We start from the raw sequence: 17,758 nt of genomic DNA on the forward strand, positions 1-17,758 counted from the left end.
TTTCTCAAATGTCTAAAGAAAAGAAAAGACCAGGAGGGTTAATCTGGCTAAAGCTCTCACGTTTAAGAGTAGGACTACTTAAGTGATGGCCCGTTGAACGAATTGACATCCCATTTGAAGGGGCACTTTGAGCCTTGAACCTGAAAAGAATTTATATGAGCTGCATGAAGTTGTGTTGAAGCACATTAATGCTTCAAGTGCATGTCAGCTCCTTTCAGGGTTATCTTTTTTCTATAGATCTTGGGTACAATGCTTAAGTAACCGTGTCAGGGTACCTTGAACTCTTATGCGTCACTCGATTCAGTTGCAACCACAGTCACAGTTTTCTGATAGCACCACGGACCTTCTGTTCATTGTTTTCTAAAGTATCGAACGGTACAATTGGAGGTACATACTCTCCGCGCCATGCAGGACATGTGAACACAACCAGTACAGACCCACCAATGTCTGAAATACTATCAGGAATGACAAATCTAAAATGTCAAGAGAAACTTGTAGACTCCTCAGCTATGATCTTGTTTCGCTTTCTCAAATTCCTTGATACAACTCAATCACAAGAAACCACAGATGAGATGATGTTCTCACGGTAGAATTTTGCTTCACAAAACATCCAGGTATGATGAACCACAAGCCCTTTTAAAAAAAAAAAAAGAATTATGTGATATACCTTCACCTTTATTCTGTGAATTTGTATGCATGCATCTTCAGCAATTGTGAAATGTTGAGGACAAAGGTTCTTGAAATCCAGGATAAACGCTTTAAGTGAATTCTTCTAGAGAACTTTCTTTTGCAGATCTGAGGTGCAACTCCAAGGAAAAAAAATACTTTAGTGTTCTTCAAGTTTCCAGGGTTCAGAAGGTCAGTGACAATCTGGGCTCTCCACATCTGAACACAACCTGCACAAACTGACTAATGTCCAAAAATCTCAATGTTCCGTCTAAAACCCGACCGAGAGAAAGCAATAGACCACTGATAAAGTTTAATTCTCATAGTTTTGCGAAAACAACGAGCTCTCATGACAAGTAAATGAAGCAGGGTCAAATGCCCTCACCTTCAGTCACTATGTTTGTGATCTGATATCTTTCTACATAAACTAAAATCCTGAGTAACTGAGTTTTTCAGGTTCAAATCCAGAGGAGATGCTTGACATTGAGCTAATATGCCTTAATGCCGGGTCCTTAAAAAAAATTAATGCTCTCAGGGGACATCTTCTGCTGAACTGAGGTTCGATTCCAACTGATGTGATCACAAGGTTAGTGATCCTCTTGATTTTCCTTTTTCTGTTTTTCCATCACAATCACAGTTTTCCAAAGCATGGACCTTGTTCTTTTAGTTTGCGTGGGGACAAAAGGAGCCAGGAGAAATATTGTATCCCATCTCTCAACTATACAGTTGGAGCTACAAACCCTTTGTGCGACATAAGACGTCTAAACACAGCTTGTACTGTTGTCTGAAATACGACGACCAGTCTAAAAATCACACCTAGAGAAACTTTCAGACTTCCCAGCTATGATCTTGTTGCACACCATAAAATGTGTTGGTGCAACCCGCTCATGATAGACCACAGACGAGGTTGACTTCTCATGTCAGCTTCTGGTTTTGCAAAAGTCCAGCAGCAGCTAACAAAGAGCCATCATGAAGACAGACAAAAATAGTGCTGTATACCTTCACCTTTAGTCACTGTATTTCTCTACATGAACGCTCGTGTCATTGGTTGTTGAGGTAACCGAGCCGCCGGCAGAGAATCTCGAATATCTCGGCGATGCACAGGAGGATGGTGATCACGGTGAAGGTGTACATGGCGCTGAGGAAGATGGTTTTCTCAAAGTGTTCGGGCACCATGCATTTAGTCACATTGAAGGCCTTTTCCAAAGCGCTGGCATCACACATGTACAGTGGGTGAACCTGAGGGGCAAGAAAAAGAGAAACGTGAGGCAGTCATACTTTAATTATTGAGTCTGAACCCCAACATACTGACCTAACATTTCTACAAGCATTGTTTAGATGTGTAAGGAAACGTCAAGAATTTCAAAGATACCCATTTTCTTCTTCCTGATTCCTTAAACACCCTTTAATGTGCAACCTTCAAAATGACGTCAGCAAGTCAGTCATGCCATGAACACCGTCAGGCATGAAGAGCAGAGACAACAGATTGATACTTTGTGGGTTTTGGTAGACCTGCATGTTTCAGCTAGAGGTAAAGTGGGAGGTTTGTCTCTTGGTAGGGTCACCCATGCCTGAGAGATCATAGAGTAGAAGCCTGGCAAAGCACTATATTCTGACCCTCTAGGTTGGGGATTGGACACAGGACTCCAATCCAAGTGTAAAATACTCCTGCCCAGGAACCGACAACAATAAGATCATATCACATGACAGGAAGCGTTCAATCTTTTGATCTCGTTCTCGTCATTTAGTATGTGCACTCATACCTTCCTACTGAATGGTTGTACAACAAAAAAACAACAGCATAATAATCCAAATAGTAATGGCCAATTATGACAAATTGCCTCATATTTTTATCAGACCCCATTTTCACTGCAAAAACAGACCTGATTCTCCAAGGCAAGACACAATGAGACCTCCGAAGGTGCTCTGTACTACCAAGTTAGTAGATAATGGTCGATGGACCCATTCACACACGCACCAATAGAGGCGGCTGCTATGCAAGGCACCCAGTCCATCCATTGGGAACAGTTTGGGGTTCCGTTTGACTTGTGAAGTGGGAGAAACAGGGAATTCAACCTGCAACCTTCCTACTGAGAGAAAATCCCTCAAATAACCACAGTCGCCCCTTCGGAGTTGGAGTCGTCATGTGAGGACATACATCACCATGTTTTGTTTGCTTGGACCAATGTCATGCTCCTGTCATTGTCAAACTCATTAAACGTGCTTTGCCCATTTTCTGCTACTAAAACATCGGATTTTTGTAACTGGGATTTTTACTTTGTGAAAATGTATTGTAATATTTCCACAGTTGTGTTCAAGTAGACCAACCTTTGACTGTTTTTGTATGGTCCTACCACCTGAGCAAGACCATACAAAAAACAGTTAAAAGGTCACCTTTCATGTGACTGCTTGCTATCTCAACATCTCAAAGTACATTGACAGCTTTGTGACCACACACATGTGTGAGTTTACTGAGAACTGCACACAAGAAAAGACAGGAAAGATTAAAAAAAAAGAAAGAAAAGAAATTAGCCTGATGTCCGTGGCTCAAGATGACTCAACCAGAGTGTCAGGGAGCATCACAGTGGAAGAGCCCACTCTCTAAGACAGAAGTCAGGTCATGCATGCAGCCAAGCGCTTGTTCATTGTCTTCTTGGACATCCGTAGGGTTATACAGCGTGAATTTTCCCTCTCGGGTCAGACTGCGAGTGACTAGTTATAATATAACATTCTCAAGAAAAGCAGAAAGCTCCAATGGGCTGAACCCGCCACACCGTCGCTCCATCATAACATCGGCCTTCTGAGAGGACATTGTAATTTGAGATGAAGATGCACCACATATAGGTGAGGTTTGCAGGTGAACTGAATGTTCTGATCCCAACATGTACATCTTCATTCAAATATCTGCTGATGCAAAGTCTTAATGATCCAATATTATTCAGTTTTTCAGATATTCCACAAAGGTGTCAGAGGTCCAACAACATTGTATTCAAAGTGTATTTCCCCAAATCAGCCTTCGTCCTGAATTTCAGTCTAAAGGTTCCTTGACTGAGCTCAGCAGAGAACAAGCTGTTTCTATGTCTGCCCACACCAAGAGAAGACGTGCTTTATGTGCTAATGTCTACGCTGGATTTTTTTGCTACGCTCTTAGAAACAAGCTTTTTTTGTTTTGTTTTGTTTTTTTCTTTTCTTGACGAGTTTCAACCAGGGTCTGACGAAGACGAAGAAGGATGTTACAGAATGGTGAGTTAAAAATATTGTGTCTGAATATGTTTCTTACTTTGGTCGTATGTGTTGTTCCAGTTACTCGCAAGTAACTAAAGCTCACTCTTTAAACTGTTTATTTCATATTATACTGAATTTATTCTGTATATCAGTAAGGCAGAGCTCCACGACCAGTGGTAGTGGTTATTTTCCCGCATGACATCATGAAGGAGAAAATCTCTGATTGGCTTGTATGAGCAAACGAGAAAGTGGCGCAACAAGTGAGGGAGATGACAGACTTTCTTCACTTCTGGGGCCTCACACACGGAAAATACTGTTAGAAAACCATTATAAAGTGAACTTTTCATAATATGGAACCTTTAAAACAATCACAAAACCTTGATGAAAGACTGTTCATTGGGCCGTGACAATCTTTCCAACCTCTGATATAGAAACAATGAATATGAGCAGCATGAATGCAAAATAATATAAATTGCTGCAATTATAAATGGTCGAGGTTCAAAACTTCAAAGATAATGGATACAACTTATATACTTTTGAGACGTAACTTTAAAAACAAGAAGAAGTTGACTGACCTGAAAGCCAAAGAGGTGACTTTGTAGCCAGAAGGCGATGACCTCCAGAATTATGCGCAGGAGAACAGAAATGATGTAGAAGACGGTGTAGATGGGCCGTTCGAGGATCTCCTCCTGGTCGATGTTCTTACAGGCAGCGTACAGGTGGAACACGGCTCCAGGGACCAGGACTGTTACCAGCTGCAATGCCCAGAAAACCTGGAGTGGGAAGGAACACGGAGGAAGGAACATGCGAGGAAAAGCAGATGGTTAAAAAAAGAAAATATGAGGAATAAATCAATGAAAAATGCATTCAGCACATGTTCATGTAAGTGGCAATTAAAATTTTGAAGTATGCAAAACACAGACTGCACTTTGATCCAGTTGTCTTCAGAACATTTAACATGTAAACAACTTCAGGAAGACGGAGTTCAAATTTCGACATGGCTGCACGCGATGTAACAAATGTGTATATCGAGTATTTAAGGTCCCGTTTACACAGTGTTTTCAAGTCAAAACAGGACATTTGAATTACATTTTGGGTGTCTGTGCTCGCTGCTATTACGCATGTGCAAAACCTTTATCGACGTGTAAATGAGGCCTTTTCTAAACCTTATTTCTGTGTGCCTGTCTCTTTAAGAGTCAAGATGCAAAGGTTACTATCCTCTTTTTTTTGTCTTCATCTTTTTGTTCCGATGACGCGCATTGAGAGCACATACACAAAAAGCACAACAAACATGCAGAAGATTCTAGAATAATATGCTGTGACATTTGTTTTTCAGCAAAAAAAATCCCAATAAACTAAGAAAGATTGGCCGGTCAAAGCGGAAGGGATTTTGGTCATAAACACAACATGGAGGGGATACGAGCAGCGAGCGGCAGGCAAACACAATTTCATGGTGGTTTCTCGTGGTGTTTGTCTGAGTTGATCAACTGAAAAATAAACACAATAGTAAATCAGACTCAGAATGTTGACGTGTTGCCTGATATTGGCTTCCTTGAAGGCACTTGCAGCCCAGACTTCTGTGCGAGATGCGAGGCGGCACTCTTGAGGCGGTCGGTCCTACCTGAGGTGTTATCGGTCTGAACTGGTTGTAGCAGTACAGGTTGAGTTCCCGGCGGTCCGGGTCACAACTGAAGTGCAGAGCCTCATTCCCGTAGACAGCGAAGCCAAGAACGCCCAGGAAGAACATCCGCACCGAGCCGAAGAACAAGGTGTGGAACTGGCCTATCACTGTCGGAGGCCTGAGCTGAAACACACACACACACACACACACACACACACACACACACACACACACACACACACACACACACACACACACACACACACACACACACACACACACACACACACACACACACACACACACACACACACACACACACACACACACACACACACACGTGTTCACGATTGCACAATGCCAAATACGCGCATGTTAATGTGATAGGTGCTCGATGAGCATTTGCAATTTCACAGCACCTAACAGGGAACACACAGGCAAGCGACAGACAAAGAGGAAAACAGCTTTTGTCAGCCGGATCAATGCAAACGGCGACACTGAGGCCCCGGAGCTCCGAGGGCTGAAACAAAACCCATTCACAGGAGGACATTTCCCCATCCCATCTCCACCGCGGCCGCCGCTCTGACACTCGTGTTTGCCGGGGAAACGGCTGAAATGACACGCGCACAAAGGGAAGCTCCCCTTTGGATGCCAGCCGCTCACATGGCGGATAGAGATAGAATAGTGACGACACGGGGACGACTGTTTCCACATTGCTCATCTGTCGCTGAAAGGTGAGGAAGGCCTGACCGAGATGAAAGCCAATCGCGTCCCACTTACGCATCCTTCATAGAAGTTTTTGATGTAGTTTAAAGACATGGTCTGGTCCTGGGTTTGGCTCCGGGGCGGCTCTGGGCCCTCATTGCCGGCTCTCAGCTGGCACCAGTCACAGACTGCCAACAGCAGGTCTGCACAAACCGCAACTGACACTCTCTCTCTCTCTCTCAAAGCTCATGTCAATGCATACTTTTTGCCCTTTTATCCCTCCATCAATTGACTGGGAAAAGACAACAGGGACAGAGGGGGTGACAATGGCCGCGGAGGGCATGCGGTCCCTGCATTATAATCCCTATAGAACTATGTCAGCGAAAAAAAACAGAGACACCCTCCTGGAGAGCACAATGCAGCGAGGGGGGACAAACACGTAACAGAAACACAAACGCACCGCTGTCGGGGTGAAGGACCGGCGAGAGAAGTAACTTTACATTTAAAGTCAACTTTAAGCTTATTTTCGACACACGCTGGAACGCGACAATAAAATTTCCTACATTTTTTTTGTTTGTTTGTTTTTTTTGTTTTTTCTGTGTACGTTTGTGCGCTTTTTGACATCTGGGTGAAGCCAATGTAGAAGAATCAAAAGTCAAAAGCACAATTTGCTCTGTCAATGCTTCTATAAGAGCATCAAGCCCCTCAAAACTCAGAACCAACCCCCCCCCCCCAAAAAAGTGTTACAATCTCCAAAAAGAAATTAAACTGGATGAAGTTAAATTTAAAAAATGGAAGTTTACACACCAACCGTAATCCTGGCGGAGTGTTGTTCATTCCCGCCTCTTATTCCCACTCAGGGATCCGACACTCACACCAGTTTGCGGTCTGCAGGAGGCAGAGCAGAGTCAAGCCAGGGGGGAGTCACCAGGGGGGCTTTTCTGGTCGCTGCTTTCAAAATAAACACAGGGGGGGAACAAAATCCCAACCATCTCAACCTCAGACGCAAGAGGGAACGGAAACACACAAAGCTGCAATAGAAGAATCTCAAAATTGGCTAAAAAACAACAACACTTTAACGGGTTTGAAAATGTGAAAAAAGTGTGTTGTCGGGTTGCTTGTTTAAAGCCCCCGCTGATTAAAATGTGCTCACTTCTTCCACTTCTGCAGTTTTATTGAATTTTCTGCACTTAACAGATGTAAGGCACTGCTCTATTAAAACACAGAACTGACAAAAGAAAATTATTCTCAACCGTATTTAACAGAAATCTAAAACTAAAAACTATTTTGCGGTGGTATACCAGCTGTTAATTACTTGTGTGTGTGTGTGTGTGTGTGTGTGTGTGTGTGTGTGTGTGTGTGTGTGTGTGTGTGTGTGTGTGTGGAGGGGGGTCATTTTGGTGGCGGGATAATGATTCATGCAGTGCTGTGTTGTATTAATGACACCGCTGAGGATTGGGAACTCAATCTGTTGAAACAATGCTTTTATATAGATGCTTAGTGGTTAATAAGTAATCAGCAAATGTCAGGGCACCTGAAGAAAGAACAATAATACTGATAAATTCTGAAAAGAACAATCAGCAAACTATTTAAATAACCAGTTTGCACACAATAACTAAGCATAGCTACACTGAACAAACATGTCAACGTGACACTTTGGTTTTTGCTCCCATTTTTCATGAGCTGAACTCAAACGATCTAAAAAAACAAAAGAACTATTTCTCTCAAATATTGTCGAAACCTGTCAGCGAGCACTTCTCCTTGGCCGAGATAATCCACCCCCACCTCACAGGTGTGGCTTATCAAGATGCTGATTAGACAGCATGATTATTGACCAGGTGTGTCTTAGGGTGGCCACAATAACATTTTTGTTCAGTATACATTCAAACTACTAATAACTATGTACATAAACAAATCAAAACGGTATTGTCAATGGCCTATTTACAGAGACTGAACTTATCTTTACTATCTTTAATTTATGTTAGTTTGTGTTTGTTTTACTTTTTTATAAAATTCACATGGAGCACTTTGAATTTTATTTTATAAATGTAAAGTGCTTTACAAATAAAATGTATTGTTATCATTATTATTATTATTATTATTAAATATATCAAGAGTGCATCTGAAGACAGGGGAGTGATGCTGCTACATGGAAATTATGAATATGAGGGAAAAAGAAGAAAAATCATGCATGTATGAAAAACAATGTCTTTTTTCCTGATATGCATATTTGATTAGATACAACTTTATTGTGATTACAGTGAAATGTTGATTGCAGTTTAACATGAATATGGATGTAATATTGTTTTACATTTGAAATAATTCCAAGATTTAAAGTTACTCTCACAGAAAAAATAAAAAATCTTTAAATATACTTTCCATAAAATGCATTACTTCTGTACAGAGAATAAACTAATACACCAAAACAAGACCGTTACCGCTCATTTCCACTAATTACAGTTGCCTAAATCGATCACGCAAACCAGAATTTGTAGCCATCAAACTGTGTTTATGTTTCGCTAACTGACGTCATCTTTGGACACCTGCCGCAAGGCTTTCTGGGAAATAAAAAATGGCGTTGTGGTAGCTTCAGCAAAGATATCAAAACAGGTGACCAATTCAGCCTGAAAGATAGCCAGACTTGTTCAAAGAAAGAGTCTTGAAGCCACGAGAAATAGTCTGAAATGTTGAGAAACTGACCGCCAATTGTTTTTCCAGTGCAAATCAAGAGCACAAAGCGGATCTTGTGTACAGAAGTCCTCTGGAATCTTTGGGAGTTTCCATGATGGTAAAATGCCAACAAATCCAGGGATGTTCCAGAAGATTTAAATGCTAGAAATACGTGTTTGTATGAGTGTAGTAATGAATTTCCTTCCTCGAGGTATTGACCAGGTATTAGAGATGTACATCAATAACTAACACTGGGTCCTACCTTTGTCTTTTCCCCGTGTGGATTCTGGTGGAGTAACTTTAACACTAAGGATATTTTTACGATTAATTATATTGAAGGCACGTTTGGGTTTTTTTCATGATTTTGTGGCGCCCCCTGGAGGGGAGGCCTCTGCAACATTACAGTTTTCGTATATCTCCTAATGGGACCGCCAGCCATTTGTACCAATTTTAATTGCATTGCTGCAGAGTGACTGAAAGCTTTGAGAGTTATACTCTGGATAGTTATATGAAATTAGTTATATGAAATTAAATATGAAATTGAAATCATTTATCAGTTATTGGTGTTCTTTCCTTTCCTGTACTGAACTTTAATGACTTCAACTTTAATGACAACGTTGAATGAAAAAATGCCCTTGAACAAGACACAGCACCAACGGACAAGTATAAATGAGTAAGCTTGAAAAAACAAGAATGTATAATGCTTTGCACACGGTGGCCAACATGTGTTGTGCATGCGTTTTCAACCTGCAAACCCCTCAGCCTCTCTGCTTCTTGAAGCTTTCAGAATACCTCAAGTAAACAAACATTGATTTTCATATTTATTTTACTTGCATGATGCACTGATTTTCAAAAAAATGGTCTTATCTTCAGATCAAAAACCACAAAATATTGTAAAACAGCGAAAACAGCCATCGCATTAAGGAACAGACAAAATGAAAAAGGAGTAAAAAGATGTAAAGCAAAAAATAAAAGATAAATCTGATATAGCTAGAATGGCTCTAAGCAATGGGAAACATACAACGGCTATAAATAGCTGAATAGCCAAGATGTATGAAATGGCTAAAGTGGAAAATTCCATAGAAGAAGAAAAAAAAACTGGCCACAACAGCTAAAAATTCAGTAAAATATATCTAAATTATAACTGTAATCAGTTATATTATGTACATTTATCTGTTTGTTTGTTGTTGTTTTTTTTTTACGTTTTTCTCCTTATTTCACATATTTAACATGTTTGTGGCTCCAGAAAAATTCTGTTTGTTGGGAATTGTGATGCTTTTATTTTGAAGGCCCTGTGCTAGACCCTCTGGGGGCTCCGGTGCAAACACTGTTTGCTTTGATGCAACTGTTCCAGCTCGTGGCTGCGCAGAGCTGCTGTGCATCATCGTATCACAAGAGACACACGAGCAAGTCGAGAGTAAAAGTGACACAACGAAGAAGAAGAAGAAGAAGAAGAAGAAGATGTTTTTCAAGGAGTGCATTACAAAAGGAAATAAGCATTGAGAAAGAAGCTATTAGAACATGTGACAAAGATGAAAATAACATAATTTGAGAGAAAAATATACACACAAAAATTTGATTCACCAGAAAGAAACAAATAAAATTACATTTTGGTAATACAAAGTAAAATTTGTGAAAATGTCATTTACTACAAATGAGTAAATGTCTTTTTATAGTTTCTGTTTAAATTCACGCAACTCTCCAATGAACCAGCTGAATACACTTTTTTCTAATCAGTTAATTCACATAAATAATTACATTTTGTATTTATGACCAAAATCATATGAAAACCTGATATTTATCATTATCATTTGATAGATATCACGGGATATTTTCGGCTTCAAACATTGGTGAATATTTGCACGAGTAAAACAGCAGAGGGAGTAATACCACTGATGAGCAGTGGGGGCAGTGTTGTGCAGAGTAGCTCATGCGTGTCCGGTGGAAGACTCAATCTCCAGACTCTCAGAACACAATTTAACAACCTGCTCTTGGGTCCCGCTGGATGGATTCTTGCTCTCATTTGCACTGGGGATGATTTTGGACTGCCACAAAATCAGATGGAGGGAGTCTTCTATGACTCTCTGCTCTCTTCCCCCCGCCATTACTCTCTGAGGTGGTCAAAGCAGGAAAGAACAAAAAAAAAGTTCTGGGAAACGGGAGACTCAATGGTGACTGGAGATACATTTCTTAGGGAGGCTCTTCATTATTATTCAATTTCAGCCAATGTTAACTTCATTTAAATACACTGCGTTTATAAACCCCATTACAACAATCTTGCCTTTTTTTTTTAGATTGAGAAAGGCCTCCTGTGATGAAATATTATAGTTCTTTTAAAGAGGGAGTGAATAGAGAGCACTTTTTAAGACTCTTTAATTAACATAGTTGTAAACAAATACAAGCAGAAGTGTTTTGGGGCTGGTTAACGTGAAATGACAGTTAGTCTGAGTTTAGGAAAAACAAAAGGTATCTCAGGAATATTTTCAAACAACACCTCAAAAAAGAAGTGCAAAATAAACTGTTTTTTTTAAGCTCTGAGACTTTCAGTCATTAATAAATATGAGCATATCTAACCATTTAGAAACATCAACAAACACACTGAACACATTCCTGTTTGTGTGCATTTAAAAATAACCATGATGGAGAAAGTTGAACCTGCAACTTTTCAGCCAGATTTGGTATTCAAATGGTAAATTAGAAGAAATGTGACAGAGTGAATAATCAGAGACTCGCCGCTTGTTGTCTTTGTCTCAACGTCTCACAGAAACACGCCAGAACAAACCAGAAGTGACTTTAAGCCAATCATTGAACAGGTCTGGTCAGGGGAGATTTAAAAAGCGCCACAAGTCTCAGACCGGAAATAACGCTGATTCATCAGTAATTGGTGAGATCGTTACTAAACCCCGCCTCCTCGGGGCTTTCTGCAGCTCCCCAGACTGCTCACAGTACAGTTCAGGGCACATTGTTAGGTGTTTGGCATAAACATATTTTGACAGATTTGCAGTATATTCATATATGATATTGAAAAAAAACCCCAACCTTCTTGGATCCCAGGGAGGATGGCGCCCTCTGTTGGCCCGGAGTCACTGAGCTGACCTAATCGCAATATCAATTCCAGTTTATTCCGAAGTCAATATTTCCATCCTTTTCTCTTCTGTCTTCTGGAATAGATTAATGGCACAGAGATCCAAGATCCAAAAAGGACAATCTGAGACACATTATAGCAAATCTCAAGAATTTCTCAGTGATGTCACATGGTAGTGTGGTGGTTATTGTTCATCAGATATTTCAGCGTGGCATGTTTGACCTTTCTTTGTTTAAGAGAATGTCTGAGTTATATAGTCGATAAAACTTCCCAAAGAAACTAGGAAATAACATAGTGGTCCGAGCAGAGGAACCTGGACTCATATCTGATAGAATCCAATATTGAGCAGTTACTCCAAAAGACACGACATGGACACTGTGGAAACCGTCTGGGTTGTGATCTGATCACCTGGACTCCATGTTAACTGGGTGAACTGGTCCTAAACTAGGTGTGAACGTGAGTGTGTGTGGTTGTTTGTCCTGTGAAGGACTGGTGATCTGTCCAGGCTGTGTCCTGTCTTCAACTATTGCCAGCTGGGATTAGGATGGATGGATGGATGGATGGATGGATGGATGGATGGATGATCCTATGCAGTTTCTTTCCTTCATCATCCACAATATAACTTCCATCAGCTCTCTCCCTCTCCCCCTTCAGAGAGAGAGAGAGAGAGAGAGAGAGAGAGAGAGAGAGAGAGAGAGAGAGAGAGAGAGAGAGAGAGAGAGAGAGAGAGAGAGAGAGAGAGAGAGAGAGAGAGAGAGTCAAACAAGTGCCTCCCCCTCTTTACGCGCGCCCTCTCGCCTCTCCCCTTTTTCATTCAGTCTCTCAAATCAACAGTTCACAGTCTGAAAAGTTTCCCTCCGCTCCCTGCCGGTGTCGGCGGCTCGCGCCAGTGTCAAAGCCCCGCTGCCGCTGCGTCTTTACGCGCGGAGCCCCGCTGCGCACCTGCTGGCGGTGCGGCGCCTCTCCCGCAGCCTCCTCTCAGGATACCCCCTCTCTCTCTCTTTCACCCCGCCACACACAGCCATGGACGACGAGTTCCTCTCCAACTTACCTCCACCTCTGCCCGGCGACTCCGACTCCCTGACCCCCAACGCCACCGAGGAGCCCGGCTGGTGGGCGTCCTCCGACGGCGGGGAGACGGTGCACTTCGCCGTGCGCTGCGTCATGACCTCGGTGTACATCCTCATCATCACCGTGGGACTGCTGGGCAACATCACCCTGGTGAAGATCTTCATCACCAACAGCGCCATGCGCAGCGTGCCCAACATCTTCATCTCCAGCCTGGCGGCGGGCGACCTGCTGCTGCTGGTCACCTGCGTGCCCGTGGACGCCTTCCGGTACTTCTCCGAGGAGTGGGTGTTCGGGGAGGCGGCGTGCAAACTCATCCCCGTCATCCAGCTCACCTCCGTCGGCGTGTCCGTGTTCACGCTCACGGCGCTCAGCGCGGACAGGTAAGGACCCCAAAGTCCGGCTTCAGTTCGTGATCCTCATTCCCAGGAAGAAATCTGCCCGTTTGACTTGGTTTACGTTTTTACGCATTTCTGTGTTTGATTTAAACAACGATACGCTTCCATGAACATAAATGGTATTACTCTTGGACAGAGGTGGAAAGAGTACTGAAATGCTCTAGTCACGTAAAACTACAATTAATTTGATAACGATTTACTCAAGCAAAAGTAAAAAGTAGCTCATATAAAAGGTACTCGGAGTAAAAGTTACTTAATTACTTTTTTGACAGCGGGATGATGGTCTCTCGTGAGGAGTTCAAGAAAGACAAATCTGAAAGAAGTTGTTATTAATGGAAAGAACAACTTCATAAATTAAATGACAGTAAAACTGTAAATCAATAAGTCAAAATGGTCGAAGACAAGTGCTGTGACTTTAAGTGTTCAGGTTCCATCAACATGTTTCTAAGACCAAACTATATTATTATTTCATATGAAACTGTGCTTTACCTGTCAAATAATAGTGCAGCATCGCCAAGTCGATTACAAGGGCTGAACCGTTGTGCTGCAATGCACCATGGGAGTATTAATGACATTTTACTTCAGGGGCCAAATGCCGTCAAGTTTCACCTTGCGTGTGCCGGACAGGTAAAATATTGGCATGATAACATTTAAATCAACAGTGTATGTGGTGAAAGTGTCTATGTTTGTGTAAGATCACGTAATTACCACAGAAAATAATGACAATCTCAACATAAGGTCATTTTAAATTAAACATTCTGGTGCAAAGTCCAGTGAAGAGTCATAAAAAAACCCTCCTAACTTGGTGGTTTGACCGGATTGGAGCCTTTGGCGGCCAGTTTTGGCCCACGGGCCTCATGTTTGACTCCCCTGGTGAATTAAAGTGAAACTTGAAGGTTAAGCTGAGAGGATTTAAAGAACAGCGCAACAATAATCGAGTATTCAGCTCAAGCACAAGCATTCGGGTCGTTTTTATGTCGGCTCGGCTTGAAATTTGCCAGGAAAACGTGTCAGTTGTCCACATTTAGCAGGTCGTCTGCTCATTAAGGTGAGTTACAGTTAAAACGAGTCCGTGGACGATGATTTGTTCCTCCTGCTGGTCAGATGTTCTTCTGTGTAACGTTACAACCGGGAGTGAAAACTTTAATCTCGAACCGTCATTTTCTTTCTTTCTTTCTTTCTTTCTTATCATATCCATAATTTTAACTCTTTTTTCTTTCTTTTGCTTCTCTGTTTTCTTTGTTCTTGTTATTTCCTGTTTAATATTTTTTACTTTTTCTTATATTTTCTTTTTACTTTTTCTTTAAAACATTTTTTGTAATTTCTAATTTTGTAATTTATTTTTTTTTAAACCTTTTTTTCCTTCTTTGTTTTCTTTTCCTGAACGACATGTCTGACTCGGCTGTTTTACCTCATTCATCTGTTTTGAGCCTGGATATTTAGACGACTTTTGAAAGTCAGTATGCAAATAAAATAAAAAATGAAAACAAAATGTCAATTTACATTACATATTCTGAAAGCTTCCTGGAGCCGCTACAGAGGAGCTGAAGAGCCACATGCGATTCCAGAGCTGCAGCTTGCAGACTCCTGGTCTTATCGCATGTGATGTTTAATTAAATGTCCAGAATTCACAATTACATCATCTCACTCTTTAGTGTCCACTCAGGTGGCTGCACCTCTCCATTCTGCATAAAACCCTATTTGCATTTTCCCACTCCACTGAATTCATCCCAACATTCAAATTGAGACTTTAAATGCAGAGACGTCATTGGTTTGCAAACCTTAGCTGAGTGGGATCAGCATGAGAAGTGAAAGCTGCTCTCTGTGATGTCTGAAGCTCTTAATGAGGATGTGCAGTTCAATTAGAGAGCGTGTTACCGTCCCCTCATTTTTCATGCAAATTGACAACTCCTTAAAAAGATACTTAAAATGGACTTGACTCAGGTATTTTCATGTCCTATTACTTTTGGCACCTTTTGGCACTCACTCACTTGAGGATTTACATTTTCCCCAGCAATACATAACATATAATAAGCTGCAGCATAAGTAGATGTAAGATCACGTTGAATAATTATCTGTGCACTAACGTTCTCGGAGAATATTTTTCTTATACGGCCTGTAGGGCATGTTGTCATCATCGTGATGCTTTATAATAGAAAGTGAGTGAAACAAGAGTCCAAATGTGGAATTTGTGCTTTATCAACAAACTTGGTCAGTGTGAATAAAAAGCAACGAGTTGCTAGAAAAAGCAACTGCTGAATGAGTCTTTTGTCTCAATAATGTGCAGATAGATGTACTATTGTAGAGTTGCTGTGGCACATGAGCTGAGCGGCATGGGTCATTGTTTTAATTTAACTCAATCCAATTAGTGGGGGGGGGGGGGGTGCTCTATAGTCTGGATGTGAGCGGAAATTCCTTCCAAAGCTTTCTCAGACAGTTCTGAACAGTCAGTCCCAGATTGGCAGGAACATCAGGGATTTCCTTCTGAAACGGCTGCAGGACAAAACACCGCGCTGATGTATACTACAATAAATCCAGACAATCGGGATTGGTTCTAATCAACACCGTCAGGGGGAGACCCAATCATTAGAGATCGGGCGGAGCTAATCGTCACAAAACAGGAAGGCTCATGTTCGTCAAAGAGTCCAGAGAAAGCAGGATGTGATAACAGAGGGTGAAATAAAACAAAGTTTGATCTGAAAAGCAGATGTGTGACTCTTTAATCAAGAAACTGAGGCCACGTCCAAGTGGACGTGTGTTTAGGTGTATCCACACAGTTTTTTTTTTTATTGTAGGTGGAAACACTGAAGTCCCGTTTACATGACGTTTCCAAATGAAACCCCAAAAACCTGTTGCATTTTGGGTATCTGTTTACACGGCAATGGAAACGCAACTTTTTGGAGGTGGAACTTTTCTCTAAATTGCTCTGTCTCCATGGAAATGAGAAAACAAACCCACATCCATTGTAAGTAGTTCTTCTGGACATGTGCGGGCAGATGGAGAATAATAACAGAGTATCATGGCTTCCAGTCCAGATTCTCCTGGACTCGGTAGTTTTATTTTGACAGTCACCGTGATAACAACTCGGTCGTCTGTCCACTAGGATGTCAGTGGACTCCCATGTTTAAGGTTTGTAGCGTATTGTTCTCAGCGTGCTTGTGTTTGTGGTTTTGCTATAAAAAAAACAGCACCAGCTAGTGGCCCAACATGTAAACTACATTGTTTTCATTGTTCCTTGTGTAAACGGACATCATTTTCAAAATGTTGCCGCTTAAACATGAAACTTTTCTGAAACGAAAACACAAAAAAAACGACACGTTTTCACTTGAAATGCTGTCCTGTAAGCGGGACCTGAAACGCTGACTTCATAACACCACATCTTTTTTAACCAACAACACAAAGTGGCCGACAACAAGGTTGGATTTCTGCTTCTGAAGCTACTGGGCTTTTTACAGCCTCTACAAAAACATCTTCACCATCTCTTGTAATTTCTTTGTTTCACAAATATATGAATCTTGTCTTCTTCTCTGTTTTTGTTGTATTCCTGTGGTGGCGCTAAACTGCCACTTGCGGCTCTAGTAAAACTACTACTGCGTTTTGTGAGGTTTTGTGTGGACATACACATTTGTTAATGTGTTTTTTTGTGTGTGTGTGTCTGGAAAGCTTCCTTCAGACAGAAATGTTTTCTGTTGGAGTCCTTTGTGGAGCTAAAGGTCAACATTCCTTTTTAATCTATACTGCAGCCGCGGCGCAGGTTCTTTTAAAAGGCATTTTCCTATTTTGATGCAGGTATGAACACGGAGTGCAGCAAAATAAGAATTATTAGTGCAAGGAAAATGCAAAAAAAAAAAGTATTACGAAGCAATCTGGTCTGGGGATCAGCACAGCGGGTCTCAAAGATGTTTACTTTTTGAAATTGTCTGTAATGCGTTCAGCGCTTGCAGGTTGGAATTGCAAACTTCTCTGGTGTGTGTTCTCATGCCACATCCACTGATTTTACATTTCTGGACAGGTTGTTGAGTCACTTACAGCTTCTATCCGACTTCCACAACTTCTGCCGCTGCTCACTTCTAACTATTGGAGGGAATTAGAACAGACACAACCAGAAAGTACAGGGACTCCACCCAGGGACTAGCACGACACCATCGGGTAGCTTCTTCACCGACACTTGATGTATCTAAAATATATGTTTTCATACACCTCACGAGGAGGGAAGCTCAAGTCGCGGCAGATGGACGACTTCATTTTCCAGCTTTTCCAGGCAAATGGCTTCAAGATGACAGTGTGGTGAATTAATGATTGTTTGTTGGCTGCAGACAA

At 41.5% G+C, this 17,758-nt stretch overlaps 2 protein-coding genes across 2 annotated transcripts in view; one reads left to right on the forward strand and one right to left on the reverse strand.

Annotated features, from left to right (window-relative positions):
* Nucleotides 1–1,707: 1,707 nt before the first annotated feature.
* gje1a (gap junction protein epsilon 1a) lies at nt 1,708–6,331 on the reverse strand (the record flags this gene model as incomplete). The annotated part of the gene is made up of 4 exons (XM_080514568.1): nt 1,708–1,905; nt 4,467–4,664; nt 5,513–5,695; nt 6,293–6,331. The coding sequence occupies 4 exons, from the start codon at nt 6,329–6,331 to the stop codon at nt 1,708–1,710; spliced, it is 618 nt and encodes a 205-aa protein (XP_080370694.1).
* Nucleotides 6,332–12,995: 6,664 nt separating this feature from the next.
* nmbr (neuromedin B receptor) overlaps nt 12,996–17,758 on the forward strand; it is a gene marked incomplete at both ends in the record, with an annotated part of 64,432 nt that continues 59,669 nt past the window's right edge. Inside the window, one exon of the mRNA XM_080513631.1 lies at nt 12,996–13,423. Coding sequence (XP_080369757.1) covers nt 12,996–13,423 — 428 coding nt within the window. The remainder of the gene's footprint in view (nt 13,424–17,758) is intronic.

The sequence above is a fragment of the Blennius ocellaris genome (genome assembly GCF_963422515.1).
Source record: "Blennius ocellaris genome assembly, chromosome: 18".
Lineage (NCBI taxonomy): Eukaryota > Metazoa > Chordata > Actinopteri > Blenniiformes > Blenniidae > Blennius > Blennius ocellaris.